This window comes from Aulostomus chinensis, chromosome 17 (genome assembly GCF_037954235.1).
Source record: "Aulostomus chinensis isolate RoL2024-O1b breed Wild chromosome 17, RoL_Achi_v1.0, whole genome shotgun sequence".
Taxonomy (NCBI): Eukaryota; Metazoa; Chordata; class Actinopteri; order Syngnathiformes; family Aulostomidae; genus Aulostomus; species Aulostomus chinensis.
Window position 1 is genome coordinate 11,113,504 of NC_141336.1, and position 23,266 is coordinate 11,136,769.

Consider the following 23,266-nt stretch of genomic DNA (forward strand, 5'->3'; position numbering starts at 1 on the left):
TCGGTGTATCTGAAGTTAGCTCTCAGATGGGACTTCCACCAGGACAGCAATATAATGATGTTAAGTGTCAAGACCTGCCTCAAGCCTCTGACAAAAGAGAACACAATAGGCCACAAATTGCTCAATAGCAATAATTTATTGCCAGTAGCTTACAGAGGTACATAACTCAAACCAAAATTCTGCTCTCTGGACAAAATAAAACGAAGGATGAAGGGCATGCAGCCACAAGGGGCTAGCAAACTGAACCAGGGAGCTTTTAAAGAGGAGCTCAGCTCACAGCTCAGGTGAGCTGCTTCACACAGATGACTGCTTCCTTCTCACTTCCTGGAAGAGAGGAGCAGAAACAACCAGGAACCAGACAGAGCAGGGGAGGAGGAGTCATTACACACACCCCCTAAAATAAGGAAACCCTCAAAGGGGTTCCGTAACAAAAACACAATTACAGGCAGCGTCCCAAAACATTATAAAGCTTGCAAATAGACCAGTTTTTTTCTAACCTTTGTAATAAGCTAACAGGAGAAAAGTTACATGTATTGGAACAGACTAATAGATTTCTGAAAGGTACTTTACTCACCTAGAATGTCCCCAACACAACAAGCATCTCCATCAGTTTCACCCACACAAACAACAGCTGCCCACTGGCACCGCTGCACCTGCGTCTGGCGTTGATGTTTGAGTAAGATACGGTTTTAGCAAGTTAACATGGCAAAGTGGTGTCTTGCACTCCAATCAAATAATTCTGCTCAGAAACCTGCTGCAGAACCGTAAATGGACCTGAGAACTGAGCCTGAAAAGGAGACCCCACAAAAGGAACTGATCTCCTGGACAAAACTGACATTGTTCAGCACAGCGGTCAAATATCATCTTCATTTTCTTTTGAGCCTGATGCAATTTCTTTTTGGCGGAACAACAGGCCATGTAGAGTTTGTGTCTGAATCCATTAACAAAGTCCACTACATTTTTTGGTGGCTCAGCAGGCTGGCAGTCAGTCTTTAACTCTGTTAACGGCCCACGGACAGCATAACTGAAGACCAGATCATTAGAGCTGAACCCCCTGCTGTCCTGTACTACCTCCCGAGCAGCCAGTAAAAGTCAGGGCAACCCTTCCTTCCAATCATAACCCAGCTCTGTACAAAACGAACGCAAAAGAGACTTCAGGGTCTGATGGAAACGTTCCAGGGTACCCTGGCTCTCTGGATGGTAAGGAGAAGACACATGGTGCTTGATGTGGAGTTGTTTTAAAGCTTGTGAAAACAGTTTTGAGGTGAAATTTGAACCTCTGTCATGTTCGATTATTTTAGGAATGCCATACAAAGACATAAATTGCATCAAGGCAACCAACACAGGAATCGGACACAAACGCGCAGGAGCAATGGACTGATTGGGCTTACTAGTCAACTGACAGACATGACCAGTCTTAATATAAGTCAAAACATCTTTCTTATGACGTGGCCAGAAGAAATGACGCAAAATATGGGAACAAGTCTTCCTAACACCCACATGACTCGCAACATCATCATGTGATGCCTGCAGCACCAACTGTCTAAACTTCTGAGGCACAACAATCCGGACAACAGGCTCACCCAGGAAATGATCTGCATGTGGAACCCATTTCCTCACCAGAATGCCTTTTAACGCAAAATAACCTTGTGATGCACTTTGGAAATCCTCCCCAGAAGAGACTTGTTCAAAACACAGTTTCAGAGAAGGGTCAGCAGTTTGTTCTCTCATCAGATCACTGGGTTTAATGGACTGTAAAAGGTTGGGTATAAAAAAAAAAATTTGTCATCCTCTCCCTCTCCTGAGAGAGAAGGCTGGTCAGAGCAGGTTTTTGCCATGGCTCTAGTAACTGCAGAAGTTGGAACCCCATTTGGTTCAACCACAGACTGTTGTGAGGCTGAAGCCTGAGGAGGGTTAGAACCATCCACAAGTGTGCTATCTGGCCACACACGTCCACCAGCCAAGTCATTCCCCAAGATGAAATCCACTCCATCCACTGGGAGCTCAGGTCGAGAGGCAACTGCTACATCGCCAGAAACTAAACCACATGTTAAGTGTATCTTGTGTGCAGGAGCCAAAAATTGAGCTAAACCCACTCCACACGCAGCAACAACCTCACCCATGTCTGTATCAACTAAAAAAGGCAAAGTGGATTCCAAGTACAAATGAGTCCAAAGCACCAAAATCCCTTAAGATTGTCTCTGGAACATGCTTATCTGACCCTGGAAGAGACACAAACCCCTGTGAAATAAAAGGAGAATAATCTGCCTAAACCTTCCTGACAGGCCTAAACCTCTGTTTCATGCGTAACAGAAACTGGTGGACAAGGGGTTGCAGCCAGCAGCAGGGGAGGAAGAGTAATCACACAATCATAGTTAATATTGAGAATAAACTGTATAAACTGGGCAGCACCGTGGTGAACTAAAGCCTCACAGCAAGAAGATTTGGAGTCTTTCTGTGTGGAGTCTCCATGTTCTCCCTGTGCCTGCATGGATTCTCTCCAGGTACTCCAGCTTCCTCCCACAGTCCAAAGACATGCAAGAGGGGAGTAGGTTAATCGCATGCTCTAAATTGACCGTAGGTGTGGCTGTGACAGCGTATGGTTGTTTGTCTACATGTGTTGGCCCTGTTATGGACTGGCCAGAGTGAACCCCACTTCCCGCCCTAAGGCAGCTGGGGTAGGCTTCAGCCCCCTGCAACTCTTATCAGAATAAGCAGTAGAAAATGGATGCATGGGTGGAAAATACATATAAACATTAAAGAGCATCAGATGTATCGTATGAACTTCTGGTGTCAAAGATCCACTTGCAATATTGCAAATCAACTTGTAGTTCTGCTCTAGGTACTTGGTATAGAGGATTTTATCAACTGTCCATGTAAAAAAATGGTATATGAAGTTAATAAAACTGTACGAGGATATGTTCAAATATAGATACCCTGCTCATGCTGACATCAGATTGTGCTAAAAGTGGGAAAAAGCTGTCAGTTTTCAGACAGTTCCAATGGTTCTAAAACTTAACATTACCCACTAGGCTAGTATATCCATAGATGATTGTTTATCACACATTTCATTATGTTAATATTTTGTTAAAGACCAAGAGTCAACCTTATCTCAATGCCACAATACTAATACTGAGGTATTTGGTGAAACAATACTTTAATATTAGATAATGTCCAAGTTGCCAAACAATTGAAGGTGACAGCTGAAGGAAAATGAAAGAATCCCTTTTAGTAAAGTACAGTTTACCTTGTAACAAAGTGTCAATGAAAATATAGGAACAGGATTTCCTATCATTACAGCACTTGTAAAACCGTCATAAGGTAAAATTTGAACACCATTTGCCTCTGAAGCTGGGGAGGCGAAATGAAATATATATTACTCAATTATAGCTGGGACTATGCCCTTTTCATGGAATTAGCTGCAAGCAGAAAGTGAGGTACTTGTTTCAAAACTGGAATAAATCTGGATTGCAAAAGTACAAATGATTAGGAAACAAAATATGAGCTAACTGAATCCCAAGACTCAAGCTAAAACCATAAAATGGAGCTGCTACCACCTTTGGAACTAAAACATACATTAGCATTCCCACATTAGCCAGCATCTAATATGAATCATTTAACAATAGTAAACTTAAGGAAACTGTGAAACATATTGCTGCAAGTACACACAAAACCATATATGCAAGCAATTCATGCTAGTCACTTCAAAGCTAACTGGGTTGATGTCCAAGCTAGCTTATTGGCCTTAATTAACACACCTGCTATGAACAAGCACAGTCCTTCATTCTGGAAAAAAAAAAGTCAAAAGAAAGATTTCTCTAAGTAAGAAAAAAAAGAATATGCCATAAAAGAACCAGAAACACAAAAGACATATGCTATGTTCAGTTAAGCCATAGAAAAACAAACTAAGTTATTGCATTGTGAGAAGAACTCTGGGAGAGAGAACAAGGGCCAACGGCAAATTAATGCTAGCTCTAAAGCACCAAAAAGGCCAATGACATGTAGTGGAGATGGGCTATAGATTCTTTTTTAGCATGAACTCGGGTAGACCTTTTTAATACTCTTGCCTATAGGGTTGGGTATTGAGAACCGGTTCCTATTTGGAACCAGTTCCTAACATCCAGTTCCAGAAACGTTAAGCAGCTTTTTGAATTTTGATTCTTTTTTCGGTTCTGAGTGCCTGCACTAGTTTGTTTTCATGGTGTTTATTACTCCGCTCAGCTTTCTCTGTGTCCGCTAGCAACAATATTAGTCGTCTGAACATGGACCGCAAAAAACGCTCAAAAGTCTGGCTTCATTTTAATTTGAAAGAGGATAGAGTAGCACAGTGCAACATCAGCGAAAAAAAAAAATTCTGCCAAAGGAGGATGCACCACAAACAAGACGAAACACTTTCGCCTGCATGGTGTAACAATTAGCGAGTGTACTGTGTTCAACTCGTTGCACCGCTCTCCTGCTCCTGTTGCTTCCTTCACTTTGGACAGTCAATCTTCATCATCAGCCTGCAACTCCTCGTTGCAAACAGAATTTTGTGAAAATTACGGTTGACTCATTCTTAACAAACCTGCTTAAGTGATAGACTACCAATTCTTAAAACTGTGTATTTCTGTTTATAGTTGTTGAACGCTCGCAAAGTGACGCTCACGTTAGCCAGTCACAACCTGCTGCTGCTACCTCAAACAGCCGGTGACCCCAGCCAGCAGAGTCGTACATACATCATATACAAATACATCCATCTGGGCTGCAGATCTTTGTTTTTTGACTAAAACTGGCAATGTATAGAAATAAACTGGCCTGTGTTAAAGCTTTTTCAAACAAAAATAAATTCTCCTGATGAATAGGCTGTGACCTGTTGACTTCCATGTCAAGGAATCAGAATCGAGAATTGTTTGGAACAGGAATCGATATTGAGAATCGGAATCGGACTCGGAATCAGTAAAATCCAAACAATACCCAACCCTACTTGCCTATAATCGTACACAAATTTGATTGATGGGTACTGCGTTGCGTAACAGTTTTTTTTTAAATAATACAGGGAGCAGATTAAAATGGCCAGCTAGATTGTGTTTATGCAGTAAAATGCTTTATTAAACAGCGACACTTCTCAGCGCTTTCCTTTATGATGTCACGTACTGCGTACGAGCTGGCAGCCACATAGCTGATTCTTTGCTGGTATGAAGTATCCTGCCCACGGCATTTGTTTCTCAAAATAGCTGCTATTCACCTGAAGTAGCTATAGACACAACAGTTTAGAAATATTTGTTAACAGTACCCCACCACACCCTGGCCCCCATCCCCCCTGCCTGTCACCACATCAGCTGCACATCAAGAAAAACCTGCAAATGACAGATAAAGATGCCAAAGTAGACAAAACCTTTACAATACGGACGTAACAGACAATTTCCCTTGAACTCAGTTGAAATACGAAATGGAAAAGATTGTACTTAAGCATTTCATATCATAACCCTGTGTGTTGAAATTGCTATATTCATGTTACTTGCTGTGTAAGATAAGCAATTATTGTTCGTCTCCGTATGTAAATCAACATGTACAGCATTTTCTCAAGCAAAGGCTGAGAGCATGCAGCAGTCAGATGGTTGCTAATCATTTGCTTTGCATATGATGTTCCTCCTTCTGGCCATGGAGTAGCACATTAAAAACAAAGCATTCTTTTATGACTTGGTCCTTTAAGAACTCTACTTCACATGTCTAGAACCACGAGCCTCACACCCTCTACAAGAAGCCCACTCCAAGAATCCAAGTTCACTCAAGAAGTCTCCTTTGTCAACTTAAGACATATTTTGTCTGACTTTTCTCGCCTCCAACTGTTGCCTCTCACTGTGTACTTGCCCCTCTGCTTCAGCAAACAAAACTTATCCATGTGCCTTTGTGTTATGTAATATTAATCTGTTACAGACCTTATGGGGTAGAACAGACTGTTTTTTGTGTGAGGTTAAAAAGATAGCAAGGGAACAAGACGATACACTTCTCCTCACTTCCTGTTTTGGCGTTGTCTTTCCTGTCAGAGGGTTTTACGATCAGAAACCTGCTTGACTTTTAGATTTGACTCAGGGATGACAAGAGTTACCACTTTAATACACATCAGTTTTTGTTGGTCAGTTTTAACCACATATTAAAAATATTACAGCGCATCAATCTTCTTGAATAAACTATTTGTATGTCCCTCTTGTGCTTCACTGCTTCATTGCTTCCCCTGGTGGCCAATTTCTATATAACAATGTAACTGTGGGGGGGGGGGGGGGGGGCAAAGTTTATCCCTTGGAGAGCAAAAACTAAGACTTAAGGGTTGGCTGTGGTCCAAAAAAGTGACACAAATACTTGTGCAAATTATTATTGTTGTTGTTGTTGTTGTTGTTGGGCTTCTTGTTTTTATTTGTACCTTCAGAGTTATCAAAAGAACAAAGATTCATGAAAATACTCCTTGAAAAGTTAGTTCATATACAGATGGGGTAGAATGTGCAAAACAAATATAAATAAATACACTTCAGTCAGGTGGATCCCAAACTGATCATCAACTTGTTACACCTCCATTATATCAGGGTGTGCTACCAGTGTTATAATATTCAAAACTAACATATATGATCGATAGAAGTTTTTTAGACATATAACGCTGCCCTAGTCAACACGAAAACGACAAACTATTCACGTTGTGCGCATGCGCAGAGGGGCGTCACTGCATGGCTGAAAAGGCAGAGAATGATCCCGCGTGCACACATATGATCTTTGGCTTGGGGACCCCGCTTCCGACGGGCACTTAGTTAGCTTGGTGCTGATTAGCCACGCACACTCCACAATGTGAAACATTTTGTGCGGTTCGTGTGCGAAATTTTACAAGAGCGCTACGACGTCTTCGTGAAACAGACAGCTTTGACGATACAAACATTCAGCCGCACACAAGCTGTCACGATTACGCAACATGTATGTGCCGTGGGTCTCCGTATAGAAATGAAACAATTGTTGGGACTTACCCGCGGATCCACCGGCAATGATCTGATGAGAAGCCTCCCGGAGCATGCTCTGCGGCTTTTTGGATGTCATTGCAGCGTTGTCGTTTATCTGTAGCGAAGACGCGCGAGATAACGTTCAACTTCAGTCAACTGCCAGAATGTTTGTCATGTCGTTCCAAAAGTCCTCTGCCTTACACCCAACAAACCTGTTCTTTCCTGAGATCACACGTTTGTCCTGTCCTCCTTGTGTCCTGTCCTCCAGCGGGGGAAGAGTCAGAGAGCTCCGGCAGCAGCAGCCCACGCTCCTCCTGAAGGCGCAGCAGCGATATCCCTGCGAGGGCTCCCAGGCTAAGATAGGCTAGCGAGGCTAGTATGGAATCAATTACCAGGACCGAACTGCTGGTTCAGATTTACCCTCCCGTGGCCTCACACTGGTTCTGTGCGTGAATATTACGCATAAAGCCTGACCTCCGACACGGATCAATATGAGACAAACTTAATGGGCACGAAGTTCACTTTCGTTTTAATACATACATAATTTAGATCAGACTTTATTCAATCCAACAGTTTTCCCCAACTCAAAAACAACTCAGTTTGAAGCGATTCTGCACACAAGAGAGCCTTGTAATTTAAATAAAGTTAGTGTTTTGGCTGTTTTCAGACACCTCACAAGCTGTTAGGAAATCTAATCCAGCATCACTGATCTGACCCTGTAAAATATTAGTAAATAAAGAAAAAAATGTCATTTTCTTAGGTTTTTCTGCTTATTGTCTGTTGAGAATTTCAATTATTCATTGATTCATTGATTTTGTCAATTATTCTCCAGAAAATCAAGTGAGGGAAAATGGCATTACTAAATTAGCAAGAAATCACCTGAAAACGAGAAACAAATTATAATGTTTTAAATGGGTTAAAAAAGAGACAATGACAAAGAAAAAGAAAATGCTTAATTACAATTAGACTTTGACAGGCAGATCAGTGATGCTACATCAGATGTCATGTGTTCAAGAAGTGTTGTTTTCTCATGGCAATATAATAAAGTAAAATTAAATATTTTGTGAGTGCTTTTTTTTTAAACATTATTGATAAGGACCCTTGACTTTGGGGCTCCTTACTGTCCCTCTAGCTGTTTTTTTTAAAGAGACTTTATTGACTGAACGTTGAGGATACTCCATCCATCCATTTTCTACCACTTATCCTGTTAGGGGTCAAGGGGGGCTGGAGCCAGCTGCCTTTGGACGAGAGGCGGGGTTCACTCTGGACAGGCAGACCATCGCAGGGCCAGACAACCATTCACACGCCACACCTACGGTCAATTAGAGTGTCCAATTAGCGTAGTCCCTTCTTGCATGTCTTTGGACCCAAGCTGACACAGAGAGAACACGTAAACTCCACACAGAGCGTGCTCGAGCCGGGGCTCGAACCCAGAGTCTTCTTGCTGTGAGGCAACAGTGCTAACCACTGCACTACCGTGCCGCTGTTGTGGACACTGTCTACATTAAATATTACCACTGTACACAGGCTGATTCAGCAAAAAAAAAAACAATATTATGGACACTTTAAAGTCAACAGGAGTAGAGCAAAGGTTCCTCCTCCTCAAGGTTAGAATGCAGACTGGCTGTATCATTTGAAGCTTCAACTAGTATCTGTAAGGAATGCAGTAATTTTGTCAGGCAGAGATCTAAGAGTTCACACCTCACAAATATTTAAAAGTACAATCTAACACATTCTTATGTTAAGGTTCTCAGAGGCAAGTAGAACCTTTACATTGGTTCAGGGTCTGGCAGGCTTGTGTGAGAGACATACAGGATTCTTACGTAAAGCACATATACAGCCATTGTCCTTTGTGACCTGAGCTTGCAGTTACGTAATGTAAATGTTAAAAATCTATGGAGACTCTCTGAGAAAGCTTCATGGTAGAGTCATTTCACTCTGATGATAATTCGTTTCCATTCATGAAGAGGTCACATGACACGTGTGATAAATTAAATTGTAATATTAGTTAGCTGTCTGGCTCAGTGGTGCAGTGGCTGCCCAGCAACCGTAGGGTCGCTGGTTCGATCCTCACTTCCCCCGGTGACCATATCCAAGTATCCTTGAGCAAGATACTGAGCCCCTAATTTCTCTCAATGTCCCTGTGATGGACTGGCAATCTGTCCAGGGTGAACCCTGCCTCTCACCCAGTGTCAGCGGGGATAGACTCCACCCCCCCCCCCCCCCCCCGTGACCCTTAACAGATAAGCGGAATAGAGAATGGATGGATGGAATGGATGCAAGTTGTCTTCTACCACTACAAACTGAATAAAGAAAGGTGATTTTCTGTTTTTTTCTTTCTTTTTTTGTTCCTTAACATCTATAAACCAATGAAGTATAAGACAAAAGTTAAAGGGATAAGTTACAGTTCACTTTCTCCCTTTATGTTTTACAGTTTGTACTTATAACATCCTGTGCAGGTTACTATTGTTTAAGAGTGGCAACGAGGACTTGTTTTCCTGTGTGTAATATTACAGCTAATTGAGCTAAGTGGGAAGTGGAAGGGTTCTGTCAGGTGTAGTTCGATATCTGGTATCATACTGTATCTGTAAACAGACATGCATACTTACCGATGCTGAGCCCACGAATTTAGCCAGTGTTGGAAGCATTTCTGATACTGATACCAGAACAACTTTGGTTTCAAGATGAATTATTACCCCCGAAACAAGACAGAAACAGCCAAACGAAATCGTAGTTTTCATTTGAATGGTCCCTGATCAACTTTGACTAAAAAGATTGTGCCATTTATTTTCCTAACACACACAGACATACAGGGGGCACAGAGACAATTGCATTACGTTTGTAACACATTCTAGTACAGTAACAAACATACACTGCTCTTAAATTAATTTCCTACATAAAAAGAAAAAAGAGCTTTCCTATTAAAATGTGACAGTTGATAAGCAAAAGCAAAAAAAAAAAAAAAAAAATGTTGGGAGAAAAATAAATAGCTAATTTTCATATGAGCAAAACAGTGGTTTGATCCAAAACAATTCAAGTCAATACAAGTATCAGCTTCTTTTTATAAAGGGCCTTTTACTGGTTTACTGATTTAATAAACACGACGCTGAGCCTGTTGTCACTCATCATGTCATTGACTAGCGGCTCTTTATCATGGCCGTCACCGTCTGACCTTAGTCTGACGCAACAGGATGACAATTAACTCCAACGCGACCTTTATAAAAGTCTGTATTTTAACACCAAATGTGATCATTCTCTAACCCTCATCATTTATGCCAAAACCTTAACAGACCTTAATCATAGTCTTTGTATGTTATAAAATATAACTATTGAAAACGGTTGTGGAAAGCACTGTAAACCTTTAGTGGTCGCAGTTTACAGTCTCGTCTAAGTGTTGTAAAGGAGAAACTCATGGCTGTGAAGCCACGTCTCCTCCTGCAAAGTCTGGTGTTTGTTACTATATATTCAGTGTCGAACAGACGCCAAATGGTGCTCGTGCACAGCTGCAAGACACAGGAGGAGTGAGAAGGTGTCACTGTTTGAAGAGCTCACACCTTGTTAGGACAGCTGTGTCAAGTAATTGGCAAAATGAGATATGTGAAGGTGCAGAAAACCTACTTGGGGTGTTAATGTGTCAATTTTTTGTTGCAATATACATGCCTATGGCGGAGGCCATTTAAGCTTAAACTTGCAGACCACAAACGAACAGCACCGCAGTTTGTCTGGGAGTTCAACCCTTTCACAAGGTCTCAGTTGTTTATTCTTCTTTTCTAGTCTTTTACTGTTTGCTTTTAGCGCACACCCGAGTACGATTCCTGTGTTTGCCCAAATGAACCACATCAACAGTGAAAAACAAGTTTGATTCAACTCAACTACAGCAAACAAGGTAATTGTAAAAGCCCCTGAAGTGCAGATGACATCTTGAAAAGCTGGTGAAGTTCTCAGGGTAGTTAGAGGACCATCATGTGACACCGTCCTCTGTTTTCTTATCTCACTGTTATGTACCATACACAGATCTTTCCTATTCAAACAATTGATACTGTGAACCTTATAAACTATTCTTTAATCACAAAAGCATACTTTCACTAATTTGTTTGCTTTATTGTAAATGAGTGAGCTAATTATATTCATTAAGAAAAATAGAAGTGTCCTTAAATAATTCAGTTTCTCTGGTGGTACTATCCCTTATTCTCTTGAAAGCATTAAGTGAATCAAAGTAAAACCAGATTGCATCATGTAAAGGTACAAAAAAAATCAATTAATCTGTAGTGTCACATATCATTCCCTTTCTAATTGCATGTAGCATTTTAAATGGATTTAAACCCTGGTTCATTGTTAAGTACGAGTGATCATTCACAGGGAAACAATTTTGGATACTCTATGACGCACGATGCTTACGTAAATTTGGCCTTTGGAAGAAAAGAGGCTGAGGTCTAGGGGGGCTAGCAACCATGAAGGTCAACAGAAAGGCAGCAGGTGGGCCAATATAAAGATCTCAGAGCAATTTAAAGTGTGACAAGCCAATATAAAGATCTCAGAGCAATTTAAAGTGTGACAAGTGGCAAGCAGTCCTCGGTTTCAAAATATCATCCAATTTCAACAGTGAATAAGAAACTGAGAACTAAATCAGGCAGAGTTGGAACACTCCTTTGTTATAGAAATAAATAGTCTTACGAGATGGTCTTCTAAATCTTAATCTTAAAGAAACACAAATAATGTCCTACAACATGTAAAAATGGAGAGCCTGCAACCTAACGAATATGGACCAAAGGTCAACTGTCATCAAGCCTCCCTGTACTCAAACAGTCCTTGTTGTTCTTGTTGCTTGCACAATTCACAGTAACGTGGGGCCTTTGGTGGTGTAATTCATGGCAGGGAAGTGTCTGCTGTCTCCGTCCCAGTGACCGTGGGGTTGCTGGGAGGCACATGGGAGGCTAGGGTTCCAGTGGTTAATGTAGCTGGCCATGAGTAGCGTGAGCTCCAGTATCTGAGACAAACACAGGCAGGAATTAATGGCTTTAATGTCAGTATATAATGATGTTCCATTTGATTCAGGGGATCTGAGCATTTCTAAAAGATGTGAAAATCTGTGAAACCCAATTGCAAAAGAAAGACGAAGTCAATCTCATTAGCTTTGCCCGCAGCAGCAGTAGAACTCTGTTATTGCTTATCTGAGATTCTGCACAAAAAATAAGGGACAATCTGATTTCTTCATTAGCTCTCATGGTATCTAAAACATGGCAAAAAGAAAGGGGTGAATGTTCCCTTTACTATCTTCAAAAATATTGCAATGTATCAAACTACATATCTTGTGTGTACCAGCAACAAAGGCTTCAGAACTTGGGTTAGGTATTGCTCACATTTTATATCCACACTGGAGGATCGTGTCTATAGTTTGATACTATGGTCTTCAGGTCCATCTTCATAGCTCATTGCCATCTCAATGTGCCTGGAGTTCGTAATTGCTGTTTAATAATATGCAAAGCGATAGGGATGCACACTGATTGGCCTGGGTGGAGAAGCTAAATTTTATGGGTTTTTTTTTACACCTAGACATGTGTTGAACACTTCAGATAGCTGCAGAGATAGCAAAAACCTGTTATTTAGCTCACTTGTAGCCCGTTAGCTTGTCTTGCTAGTAGACTGCCCACGAGTTTATCAGACATCCTCCGCAAATTTTTCTCAATGTACTTGAGGCAAATACAAGACTGAAAATAAATGAGGAGCTTCACTTACGCTTTGGAGGTTACAGACGTTTTGGTGGGAAATAAAGTAACTTATAGGGCCCCATCTTAAACAGGGCATAAACTGGCGTCGTTGCAATCGTCATTGCTAGTTTCATTGCTGGTTTCATTGCTGGTTTCAAGCCGGTGCCAGTTCATATGACATTTTCACACCAAGTGCCCTCACCCTTTAACTAGCAAATGAACTTAACCTCCACCTGCACTGACAGGTCTTTAATTATGTTAATGAGGCATGGTCTAGTGCAACCAAGGCACATTGCTATTTTGGAACAGCAGAAAATGTTTGCACCATAGACCGAGACGACGCTGGTCTTCGGTCAGGGGTGTTACGTGTGAGGTGCTATCTAAAGGGTGCATCAATCAGATGAGCAGCCTCCTTATGTGGGCCATGGTTTGTGCTGTTATTACCCACCTTCTAAATACCAAAATGAAGCTGAGCACCCTCTGTATCCAAACCTATTCTTAACGATGACTCCCACCTTCTCATCTCTTTCAGATGATTTCCAACACCCCATCACTAATTTTAACCCAATCCAAATTGATTTAAAACTGAATAGAGCACTATTACTAATAGTGGAAATTAAATGGAAATTAAATTACTGTTTTTTTGTTTTTCTCTCTGTTAAATTGTAAAGCAATTGGTTAATTTGGAGACATTTGCACTCATAAAAGTGTCAGACAAAAGATATTTCAATTTATCCTATCAGTTATTAGCAGGACCACTCGGCTGAGGTATGGTTTCTGGTTTGCTACATAGGTTTGGCTCAGGCCAGCATGACCTATGCATCCTTTCATGTGGCACTGGAAGCTACAATGATTCACTGTCTTACAGTACAAAGAAGTACAAAGACTTGGCCTAACTGGTTTGCATGCTAACTTCAGTCAATATTTTGCAACACAATGTGTCTTTGATAATGTGTACGCCTGCTATTTCTTTTTGTTCTGTTATAAAGTTTTTTAAGCAAGCTTGAATGATCTGAAGAAGTTACATAACACTCAAGCTGTCTCCTTGAATGTTTATTACCTTTAGCTAACGATTTCAACTGCTCATCAAATAGTTTAAGAAATAACTGTTGATCTATAACTTTTCACTGTCTCTGCTCCCTTGCCAGAAAATGTACTCTTAATTGAAACATGTTGTTCATGTATTACAGCAGATTCAATTTTATGGATGTTATGAGTAGATGAGATCAGTGTGGAGCCATTTTCAAAAAATGAACAGCTGTGACCTGATTCACAATAGTCCTATCTATTTCTCATTTATACTGCCATTTCCAACCATTTTTTTGTATTATTCTGGAGAGAAAAACAGGACTTTCCAAGAGATAAAAATTCAATAAAACCCTACTTGGTTTTATGCATGTTATTCAAAACATACGGGAGTTACTGATTTTGAGACACTTCATAACTGAGATGAAATAGATCATTTTAGATAGCATTCACAGGTGAACAAATATTCAAAATATAAACCTTTTAATTAAGTTTTTAATCAGACAGTAGCTGTCATCTGTTGTTCAGTTTACTGTTTTGTTTTGTTTTCTTGTGGCTCAGCGAGGAGTCTGGTGGAAACCGTGAATGTGGTTGAAAAACAACAAGCTCCACATGCGTCTCAAAGGCAGATATAAATCCGAAAAGACAACGGAGGAAATTCTTAAAATGTATTTGGAGAGCCATAGAAAATCTCCTGCAGTTTTTGGGAACAGAGGGATTAGATCATCTAACAAAATGTAAGTGAGAACCTGACACGTGCAGGCAGTACAAAGCCCTTCCTTCCCTTTTACCATCAACAAATCAGAGCGAATTTCTGCAGATGACCTTGGGTTGTGTGTGTGTGTGTGTGTGTGTGTGTGTGTGTGTGTGTGTGTGTGTGTGTGTGTGTGTGTGTGTGTGTGTGTGTGTGTAAGGGGGGGGGGGGTACCTTTGGTTTAGCCATTTCAAAGACCAGCTTCTCCACACTCTTCTTCCCAACTCCAGGCTCCCTCTGCTGGCTTGTCACCACCATAAAATCATCACAGCAGCCACCAAAGGTGATCACAGACTGGTAGGAGTGTGTGACCAGTGTGTGCTGAAACAGAAAAAACCATGACTGATATGAAATATGAAGTAAAGCAGCTTTTCACCGGTGATCCCAGAAAAAAAAAAAAAAAGATCTGGTAAATCTTTTTGTTTTCTTGCCAGGCAAATTGAGTGTGAAGTCATCATTTTCACCAACTATGATTTTTATTTTGCTCTTGTCTTTTTTGAGGATGTATAAGTAAAGCTGCTTGCCACACCAAGAGGTAAACGGAGCAAAAAGGGCATCTAAAGATTACAGAACAAACATCCTTTCCATGTTGGACCTCCCGTCTGTCAGGGTCAAGAATGTCAAAAGGGAGGTTTTCCACCTTCTTTTCCAGAGGATCTCTACTGTTTTGAAACACTCTCAGCTGTGACCTACACTGCTCCACACAAGTAACTGCTGGTAAATAAATGCTAAATCATCCTTTTTCTGTGTTTTGTGTAAAAACACAGGACAGAGATGGCGTGTGTGGATGCAGGTGTTTTCTCTACACTCACCATGCTGGAGTCCAGCAAACACAATCCATCCTCGTTGACTGCCAACCACCCCTGGCTCTGCTCAACAGGAGACGGGGGGACAGGCTGTGAAGATGGGAAACAAAGGCAGGTCATGTTGCAGGTGTAACCATTAACTATCGACAGTTTTCCCTCCCTTTCAAACTGGTTCAGCTTGTGCTTACATGTAGGATGGATGGATGGTTTATTTATATATATACATATATATATATATATATATATATATATATAAAATGTCTTTGTGGTGTGTCCTGCATGTTGGTACTAGTCGGTCCAATTTTCATGTTAAATTTGCAGCTGCAGTTCTCAGTGAGAGAAATCGCTATGATTGGCTAACTTTAGTTTATCAATGCAAGCGAATCTGCAAACAGGTGTGGTCATGAAACCACAAACAAAACTGTATCCATGTCATAATTTAATCTCATGTGATCATTCCTGACACCAACAGAGCCATTGCAGCCTTTTATCATTTTCTTGATTTCAAGTAGGTATATTACCAAACCGAGCGAGTCGATTTGTTTACATCAGCAGTCCTCAAGTCTTCAGCTTTTCCTTTTAGCATGACAAATGCAGACTAGCTCTTCCAGCTGGTGAGGAGAGTTACGTCCTCTCAAGCAATATTGGTGCTAACTGATTGTTGTCATCTTTATGTTCAGGTTCAACTTTTTGGTAACTTTGTATGTCTTAACTCTGTGAGTTCATTACAAATTACAACTCTGAACATAAAATACAGAGAGAACACACAGTTTTATTGTACCTTGACACTGAAGAGTTTGGCTCCAAACAGGGGCCATTTCCGAGCCACGGTTAGGTATATTCTCACACACTCGGGTGCACTGCACCCACGTAGCATAGACCACTTAGTGGCTAGACGCTCAGTGAGCTCTCTAGAAGGAGGGAAGGAACAGGATTCAGCAGGTTCAAATGCTCATTTGTTGCTACTTTACTAGAGCAAATAAAGCAGAAACATCTGCATTTGATCTAGCTTATCTTGACATTGATGAAATCCGGAGTAAAGATCAACGGTATGTTTGTCAAAATGTCTCAAAATACAGAACGAACAAATTCTGTGACATCTAACCAAATCTATTCAGGTTAAGGACAGCACATTAACAGCACACCGAAATGTGTTCTGCCACACATAAACCCTCCAAGCTATTTACTCAGTGAGGATTATGCACCTACTCTATGTAGTTGTGTAATGGTATTTATTACCACGTTTATAACCAGTTCTTCTAGTTGTGACGAATAAATGAGATGTCATGATTATCAAACCTTTAAAAAATGTCTGAACATCCTCTTAGCAGGGTTGAGCCTGCTACTGATGCTTGTTTTCAAATCTACTCTGATGGAGACCCTTGGTCTCTGGCTATGGAAAGTCACTCAGCAGCTCCAGCTCCCCTCTCAGCTTCTCGTATAATTTTGCAACATTTTTCACAATAATACAGGAAATGAATTTACACTTAAAACAGGTATTACAGCCTGATCAGTTAATGGCTCCTCCAATCAGTCGAGCCACGGTTTATTATACCTTTTTGCTGAGTACTGAGTAGTGGCCAGAAATTTGTTATTTTACAACATTCATGATGTCACGCAAGTTGACCTTTAGGTAAAAAAAGTGCCGTCACTTCATCATTTCATACTATTGAAATTTGGTCGTAGTTACAGTCTGAATTCTACAGTTATGGCCATTAACATGTCTTGTGCAGTCAGAATGTCCTCAACTTTTGACTGCTTAAATCAAACGAGTTCATCTTTGAGTCCGAATGTTTGTGCTAAATTTGAAAAAAAAAAATCCCCTTGAGGTGTTCCTGAGATATTGTGTTCACAAGAATGAGACATCCCTGAAATGATAACTGCTGGTGAAGAATTACAATAACAGCAGTGATACCTAAGCTGCTCTGGGCTGCAGCTCTGCTTGTAGCGTTTGGGATAGAAGCGCTCTAAAGCCTGCAGGAGAATCAGCTGGGTTTTGGGTTGAGGAGAACCTGTGGGGGAGGAGGTGGTTGGTCGCTCCAGATCACCATGTTCCACCTGCAAGAGCACAAACAGTACAAAGATACAGAGAATAAATAAGCATGTCATCAGTATGCATGATTATGACAAATACTGTACCAAGAATCAGCTACACACCTGTGCCATAAGGGCAGCCACCTCAAGAGCCAGCTCCTTGTTAACAGGGAAGTTGCCCTGGTGAACCTCTTCATTCACTTGGTATGCCAGGAGGAGGCGCTCTCGCTCCGTTTCACCTTTCGCCTGAGAGCGGAAGCACAGCCTGGAGAAGTACACAACAAAACACAGAGGAAAAGGCTGTGATGAAACTTGTTTTTCGGGGGGAATGTGGTTGAAGCTGGAATTAGCCACCCACCGCTGGATTTTCATAGAGAGAGTAACAGAACACACACGTCACATCACCAGTTTTTATTGTGTGGTTTAATTTTTAAAAGTCTTCACATAAATGTTTGTTTTTGTTGAAAATCACTTATAAAACCCAGATGTGAAGGTGGAGATCCTACCTGTTCTTGTAGGTTAGTCGAACAATCCGTGTTCCTTCATTTTTCCCAGGATGCAGTTCCTTTAGGGCCTGCTCCCACTTAGATATGACATCACAGATCTGGCAAAAGGGATTCAGGTGAAACATCAGATATGCAGAAGTTATGAGCATGTTTCTGGTTCTGTCAGCAGGTGGCACTAGCTACTATGTGGTTAAACATATTGGCAATACAAAGGCCAAAGTCCAAAAATGTTGGCTAGTCTGTGTATTTTAAGTGCCAGTGAGAGCTATAAATGTCATCTATTCACTGGCTTTGATGGCTTGGTTTAACATGATGGAACTGTTTCAGTAACCAAAATTAAAATGAAGTGAAGTACTTCCTTTACCGCAACTGAGAGGGAATAAATTACAGAGGATGGCTATTATGCAGGAATACAGTACGTCTGCGTTTCAAAATAAAATAGGGCAATTTGTCCATGCAGCCTTTAATAACCCACTTCTGAATTTTAAATATTAAGTAACATGAGACGAGTTATTCAACTAAACACACCACAGAGAGCCAAATGCCTCAGTGGCATGTCGAGGGCTTCTTCCATCTACTTATCTTCAGTGACCCGCAGGCGTACCTTGGCAGACGGCTGCAGGCAGTGCTCCAGGTCTTTGCCGGATGGATCATCAGTAAAGAGGGCAAACCCAGACAGCTGAGGCTTCCTCATGCCAACCCTCTGGTTCAGTGTGTTGAGGAATTCTTCCACTGTGGTGGAGCCATCAAAACCCACCACCTACATAAGACAACAAAGACGAGCAGTGTGACAATATACAGCTGTAGCAGCAATACGTTTCAGATCCAGCAGTTCTAGTCTTTCACATGACACCAGATGCTAAGAAAAGCATTGAAAAGAGTTCTGACAGTTGTCACAGCTGTGGTTTTGAAATCTATGTGGGTTAGTTGCATCTTCGCTGCCAACAGACACGTTTAGAACTGAGCTGACGACGTTTCTGACTGAGTTTCAATCAGTGCTGTGATTCAGCTCTAAAAAGAAGAATCGGGAATTGCAATGCACTTGTTAATCAAATGCTATTTTCTAGGTAGACTGATTGATTTTACTATTTACCTTTTAATAATTAAGATGGGGGGCAAAACTTATCTGTCACCATAACAACTTCAGTGGTGGGAGTTGTTAGATATTGTTCTCCTTGTATTATTAGCCTTCTCTTTGACGAACATCAACAAACCTGCTTCAACGCAGCACTGACTTACCTGGTAGGTGTTGTTCATAAAGTGAACTGGGATGCTGAAAGGCAGTGAATGGTGGTAGGGGTTCCTAAGTAGGATTGAGACTATTTCCATACGTGAGGGTTTAACCTCACGCTCTCCATTCTGGAGTGTTCGCTCCACAGACCTCTGACAGTAAACTGCATATTTCCCCACATCGCTCCTAGTGTGAACGAATGACATAACATGACATAACATAACAGTGCATTTGACCGCAAAAGAACTTTTTTCAGAAATGTGAAGAAACTTTAAGACTTGTTAAGACTTCTTTCCTTGATATTTCATGGAATCTGTGTTTGAAGGAGCTCACCTTGGGTCAGCATTGCGTTGCAGGTACTGTCTCAAATACCAGAGGAAATGTTGTTGAGGAAGGAACAGAGCCACACACAAAGACAGCAGCTGCCAGCACTACAGGGAGGAAGGAGGTGGTAACATGAGATGGATAGAGTTTTTAATCCAAAGTCATTTTTTGCTAACATTCTTTCTCCCGAATACTCCTATGTTACAATTCTTTAATGATTAAAAAAAAACCTGCAAATATGAGAAAATATACAGTTTTTGTGCTTTGTGTCATGGGCTGACCTGTGTGAGTGAGTAGTTGTGTGGTGTCCGCCGACTAGTCTGTTTGATAAGCTGACTGTACATTTCATTCTGGAGCTCCGGGTGGGTCAGACACACTTGCAAAGCATTCTGGGCCAGCGAGGTGTGGTAATCGATCGATGGAGACTCAACCAGTACATTGATGAAGAGCTGACAAGACTGGGGAGGAGAGCAAAGGGGTTAGTATTCTGATATTCCACTGCCCTGCCAGCAGATGGAGTCAAATGCACACCAGAGCTACCAAACTTAATGACACCAACATGTGTGAATGTACATTGAAGTAGCAAAACAAATACAAATTTGAGATAATAATGTGAGGATGGTCACAGTTTAATTTCAGTCAGATTCATTAACAAAGTAGAGCGCAGACTAGCGTGTCGCCTCCATTCATTCTGGGCCTTTGTCCGTGTTTGGGACTGTTCTTTAGGGATAGCTACACAAAAAGACTGGCAACTCATTCAATCTTCAGTGTCTCTTCAGTAGCTGGGGCCGTGAAGCATGAGTCAGGCAGTGAGAGGGCTACTGGTTGGGCACTAAAGAGCTGAAAGAAAGTGTAAAAGGATCTACCACCTTCCTAAAAAGTCTCCACCCCCTTTCCTTGTGGTTTCCATTTCGATTGCTGCTACTCTGAAGGCCCTGACCTCCCATGTCTCCTCTTTAAAGGGGGTCTTTTCACACTGGCTGTAAACAAGAGAAGCTGTTAGCCTCAATCAGAGCAGATAATCAAGGCCATTATCTCTTTTCCACACTGTTAATGAGCTGGGGCGCCTGTCCTCCAGCCTTTGATCTAGGTAAGACACAGAGCGACAGGACGAGTTGCACACTGGATGGGATAGAGCACGGCTAGAATGGTGTAGGCTGGATAATGCCTTGAACAGACCCTCACCGCCACGGAAAGAGGGACATGGAGAAAGAGATAAAAGACATGAAAGTTAGTGAGATGAGGAGACTGAAAGCGGGGTCAGAGGTGGAGAGACTGACCTTGAACAGTTTAAGAGCCTCTGTCTGCAGAGCTTCAGAAGGGAGAGTGGTGAGAGCCGAGTGCAGACCCTCTTTACAGAAGCTCAAGGGCTTGCTCTTCCACAAGGCTGATTCTGGAGAACACATGTAAGTATAGACTGACATCAAGATTGAGTTTCAAAGCAAGAACGACTCAGTAGCTGAGAAATTCACACCGTGTTAGACAGTCGTAAACACTGTCTGCAGGATGGATTAAGGCTGTCAGACATTGTGACTCAAAATGCAGAATGAAATACCCTCTCAGTAATATTCTACTGAGGAGACTTCATGTATTTATACAGGGATGCTGCCAGCCTTAATCCTTACAATCAATTATCCATCTAAATGTGTGTTACACTTTTTTTAAATGGTGGGATTCATATATTGCTCTCTCAATTTTTTTTAACTTTAAGCAGAATTATGTAACTTTTTTGCTCTGCTGACATAAGTACCTTAGTATTGTTACATGATCTGTTTCGAAGTTCAAGACAAGACCAGAAGACTGGGTCAGAGAAAAACTCCGCCATGTTTTTCTGACTTCTACTGTGACTACCATCAGGCTTACAGACAATCTCATTACTGTCTGGAAGCGCAGCAGCTGTACTGAAATGTAGTTGCTAATGGCTAATGTTACACTCAGTGACTAGCAGTAGGTAAGAGTCTTGGCCTCCTCCGTTTTCTACTCTTAGCCTTCTCCATAAACATCCCCTTGTTTTCCTCTCTGTGGTGAGAATTCCAGGCTCGTGTCTGCAGCACTAACAGCTAGTGGGAGTTTCGTGCCCCAGATCAAATTATACAGTTGAGGAACAGACGGTTGGAACTCAAGGAGGAGGAATATAAGAGGTACACTAGTCAGCGTACCATCAAATGACAAAGCCACTATCTATGAGCATTTTAGAGTGTGGCAAAACTTTAAGTAAGTTACCTGGGTCTCCTTCTGCATCGAGGAGTTTGCCGATGAGCTGCTCATACTCCGTTCCCACCTTTAGCTTTGCGCTGCTGCCCGCTGCCACAGACAGGTGATACAGCCAGGTATCCTGTGCAAAAAACCACATTATTTTACAATGAACGAAGTTGGGTAACCAAGGATAAACTATCGCTTAACGTTTATTAAGAAATTATCTTTTTCAGTACCTTCTCCTGCTTGGTGCCGATGAGTAGGTATGTGGGGCTCTGGTCCCGAGGTTGGACCACTAAGGTGCAGTGGGAGGAGAGGAAACCTCGACTACCAGCCTCGTAGTCCTCGTCAGAGTCACAGGAACGATCCACTTCCTGTACCGATGCCTCCCGCATCTGCAGCTGTCCTAGAGGCAACTGAGACAAAGACGCAAAATTAGCTCAGCCGGGAGATAATGGGGAGAACTACAGGCAGATCGATACAGAAACATTGAAAATGTGTTACTACATGCTTAATTTTCTTGTTTAAACAGGAGTCTAAAGTCATTATCTGTTTTTGTTTTTTTGTTTTTTTTTTTTTAAATCAACTTTGTACACGTTGTAAGTATTAGGGCCAGGGATAAGGGACAAGAAATTTTGTCTCAGGATTTTTTAAATTTCTTTTTGCTTGAGGAGAATTAAATCACAATGTCAAGGAAAACGGAAAATGTTGAGACTAAACATGACATTTCATGATTAAAGCCTCGAGTATGACTGAATCTACAAAACGCCTTTTGTAGAGGAATTGGTGAAACTTCAGAATTGCTTTTAGTGACAGGGAAATTACTTCTCATTTAGTGCCTTAACATAGTATCAGGACTATGAAGTCATTGTGCAAGAGAAACCACATAAACTTGGAAGAGCTGGATGCGGTCACTAATTCTATTCGTCCAGATGAGGTGAATTCATTTCTAAAATGCTATTTTGACATTCCAACGCTATTCTTAAAAAAAAAAAAATCTTCCTATGGATGACTCTGATACTCCTACCTTGCAGGTCTTACTAGTAACTAAGACCAAATGAAAAGCAGGTGAGGTCGTGTCAGTGTTAGGAGGTGAACCGCCGAGCAAACCTTGTCTTCCTGGTTGCGATAGTAGTAGAAGACCTTCCCGACCAAACAACACCACACCAACTTTGAATGTCCATGTTTGACCTGAAACAATGAAATGAGAGAAAGCATGAGAAACCTTTCAGGCCGAGCTCAAAGCTTTTATTGTTACTTTCTACATTTTTCATTTTCTTTGAAACTCAGACTGAAGACATAAAAAAGTCATGTTGACAGATTAAGGTCAGAGGATTTCTGATTTCTACATCTGATCAGCAGATGTTAAGAGTGTGCAGGTAGGTGTGCAAATCATTTAGGAACTATTTTAGTAACATATTGAACATTGAAATAGTTTTCAAAGCATCAACTGATTCACACCAAATGAAAACCAGGAATGTAGCTGCAAATGATAATCATGTGCCACTTTGTGATGCAGATGGCGCCCTGTCTAAACTGTGATCCTGCCATAAGCACCAGATCAAAGGTAACTCTAAGGAAAGAGTTGGGGGTCGGTGAAAGGATGTGGGCTCCATCATCTCAGCTTGAGGCTGTCAGTCATCTGTCATAGACCCATCACGCGCACGCACGCACGCGCACGCACACACACACACACACACACACACACACACACACACA

At 41.4% G+C, this 23,266-nt stretch overlaps 2 protein-coding genes across 2 annotated transcripts in view; both read right to left on the bottom strand.

The window, feature by feature from the left end:
- slc25a21 (solute carrier family 25 member 21) overlaps positions 1–7,411 on the bottom strand; it is a 101,454-nt gene extending 94,043 nt beyond the window's left edge. The window contains exons 1-2 of the mRNA XM_086182277.1: positions 7,175–7,411; positions 6,990–7,077 (exon numbers count right to left, since the gene is read on the bottom strand). Of these exons, the coding sequence (XP_086038403.1) occupies positions 6,990–7,059 (70 nt within the window). The 5' untranslated portion in view covers positions 7,060–7,077; positions 7,175–7,411. The remainder of the gene's footprint in view (positions 1–6,989; positions 7,078–7,174) is intronic.
- Positions 7,412–9,624: 2,213 nt separating this feature from the next.
- plekhh1 (pleckstrin homology, MyTH4 and FERM domain containing H1) overlaps positions 9,625–23,266 on the bottom strand; it is a 41,100-nt gene continuing 27,458 nt past the window's right edge. The window contains exons 17-31 of the mRNA XM_086182016.1: positions 22,658–22,738; positions 21,784–21,963; positions 21,575–21,686; positions 20,632–20,744; positions 19,633–19,809; positions 19,361–19,458; positions 19,036–19,213; positions 18,401–18,556; positions 17,797–17,894; positions 17,414–17,555; positions 17,172–17,314; positions 16,038–16,167; positions 15,263–15,346; positions 14,625–14,771; positions 9,625–11,949 (exon numbers count right to left, since the gene is read on the bottom strand). Coding sequence (XP_086038142.1) covers positions 11,797–11,949; positions 14,625–14,771; positions 15,263–15,346; positions 16,038–16,167; positions 17,172–17,314; positions 17,414–17,555; positions 17,797–17,894; positions 18,401–18,556; positions 19,036–19,213; positions 19,361–19,458; positions 19,633–19,809; positions 20,632–20,744; positions 21,575–21,686; positions 21,784–21,963; positions 22,658–22,738 — 1,992 coding nt within the window. The 3' untranslated portion in view covers positions 9,625–11,796. The remainder of the gene's footprint in view (positions 11,950–14,624; positions 14,772–15,262; positions 15,347–16,037; positions 16,168–17,171; positions 17,315–17,413; positions 17,556–17,796; positions 17,895–18,400; positions 18,557–19,035; positions 19,214–19,360; positions 19,459–19,632; positions 19,810–20,631; positions 20,745–21,574; positions 21,687–21,783; positions 21,964–22,657; positions 22,739–23,266) is intronic.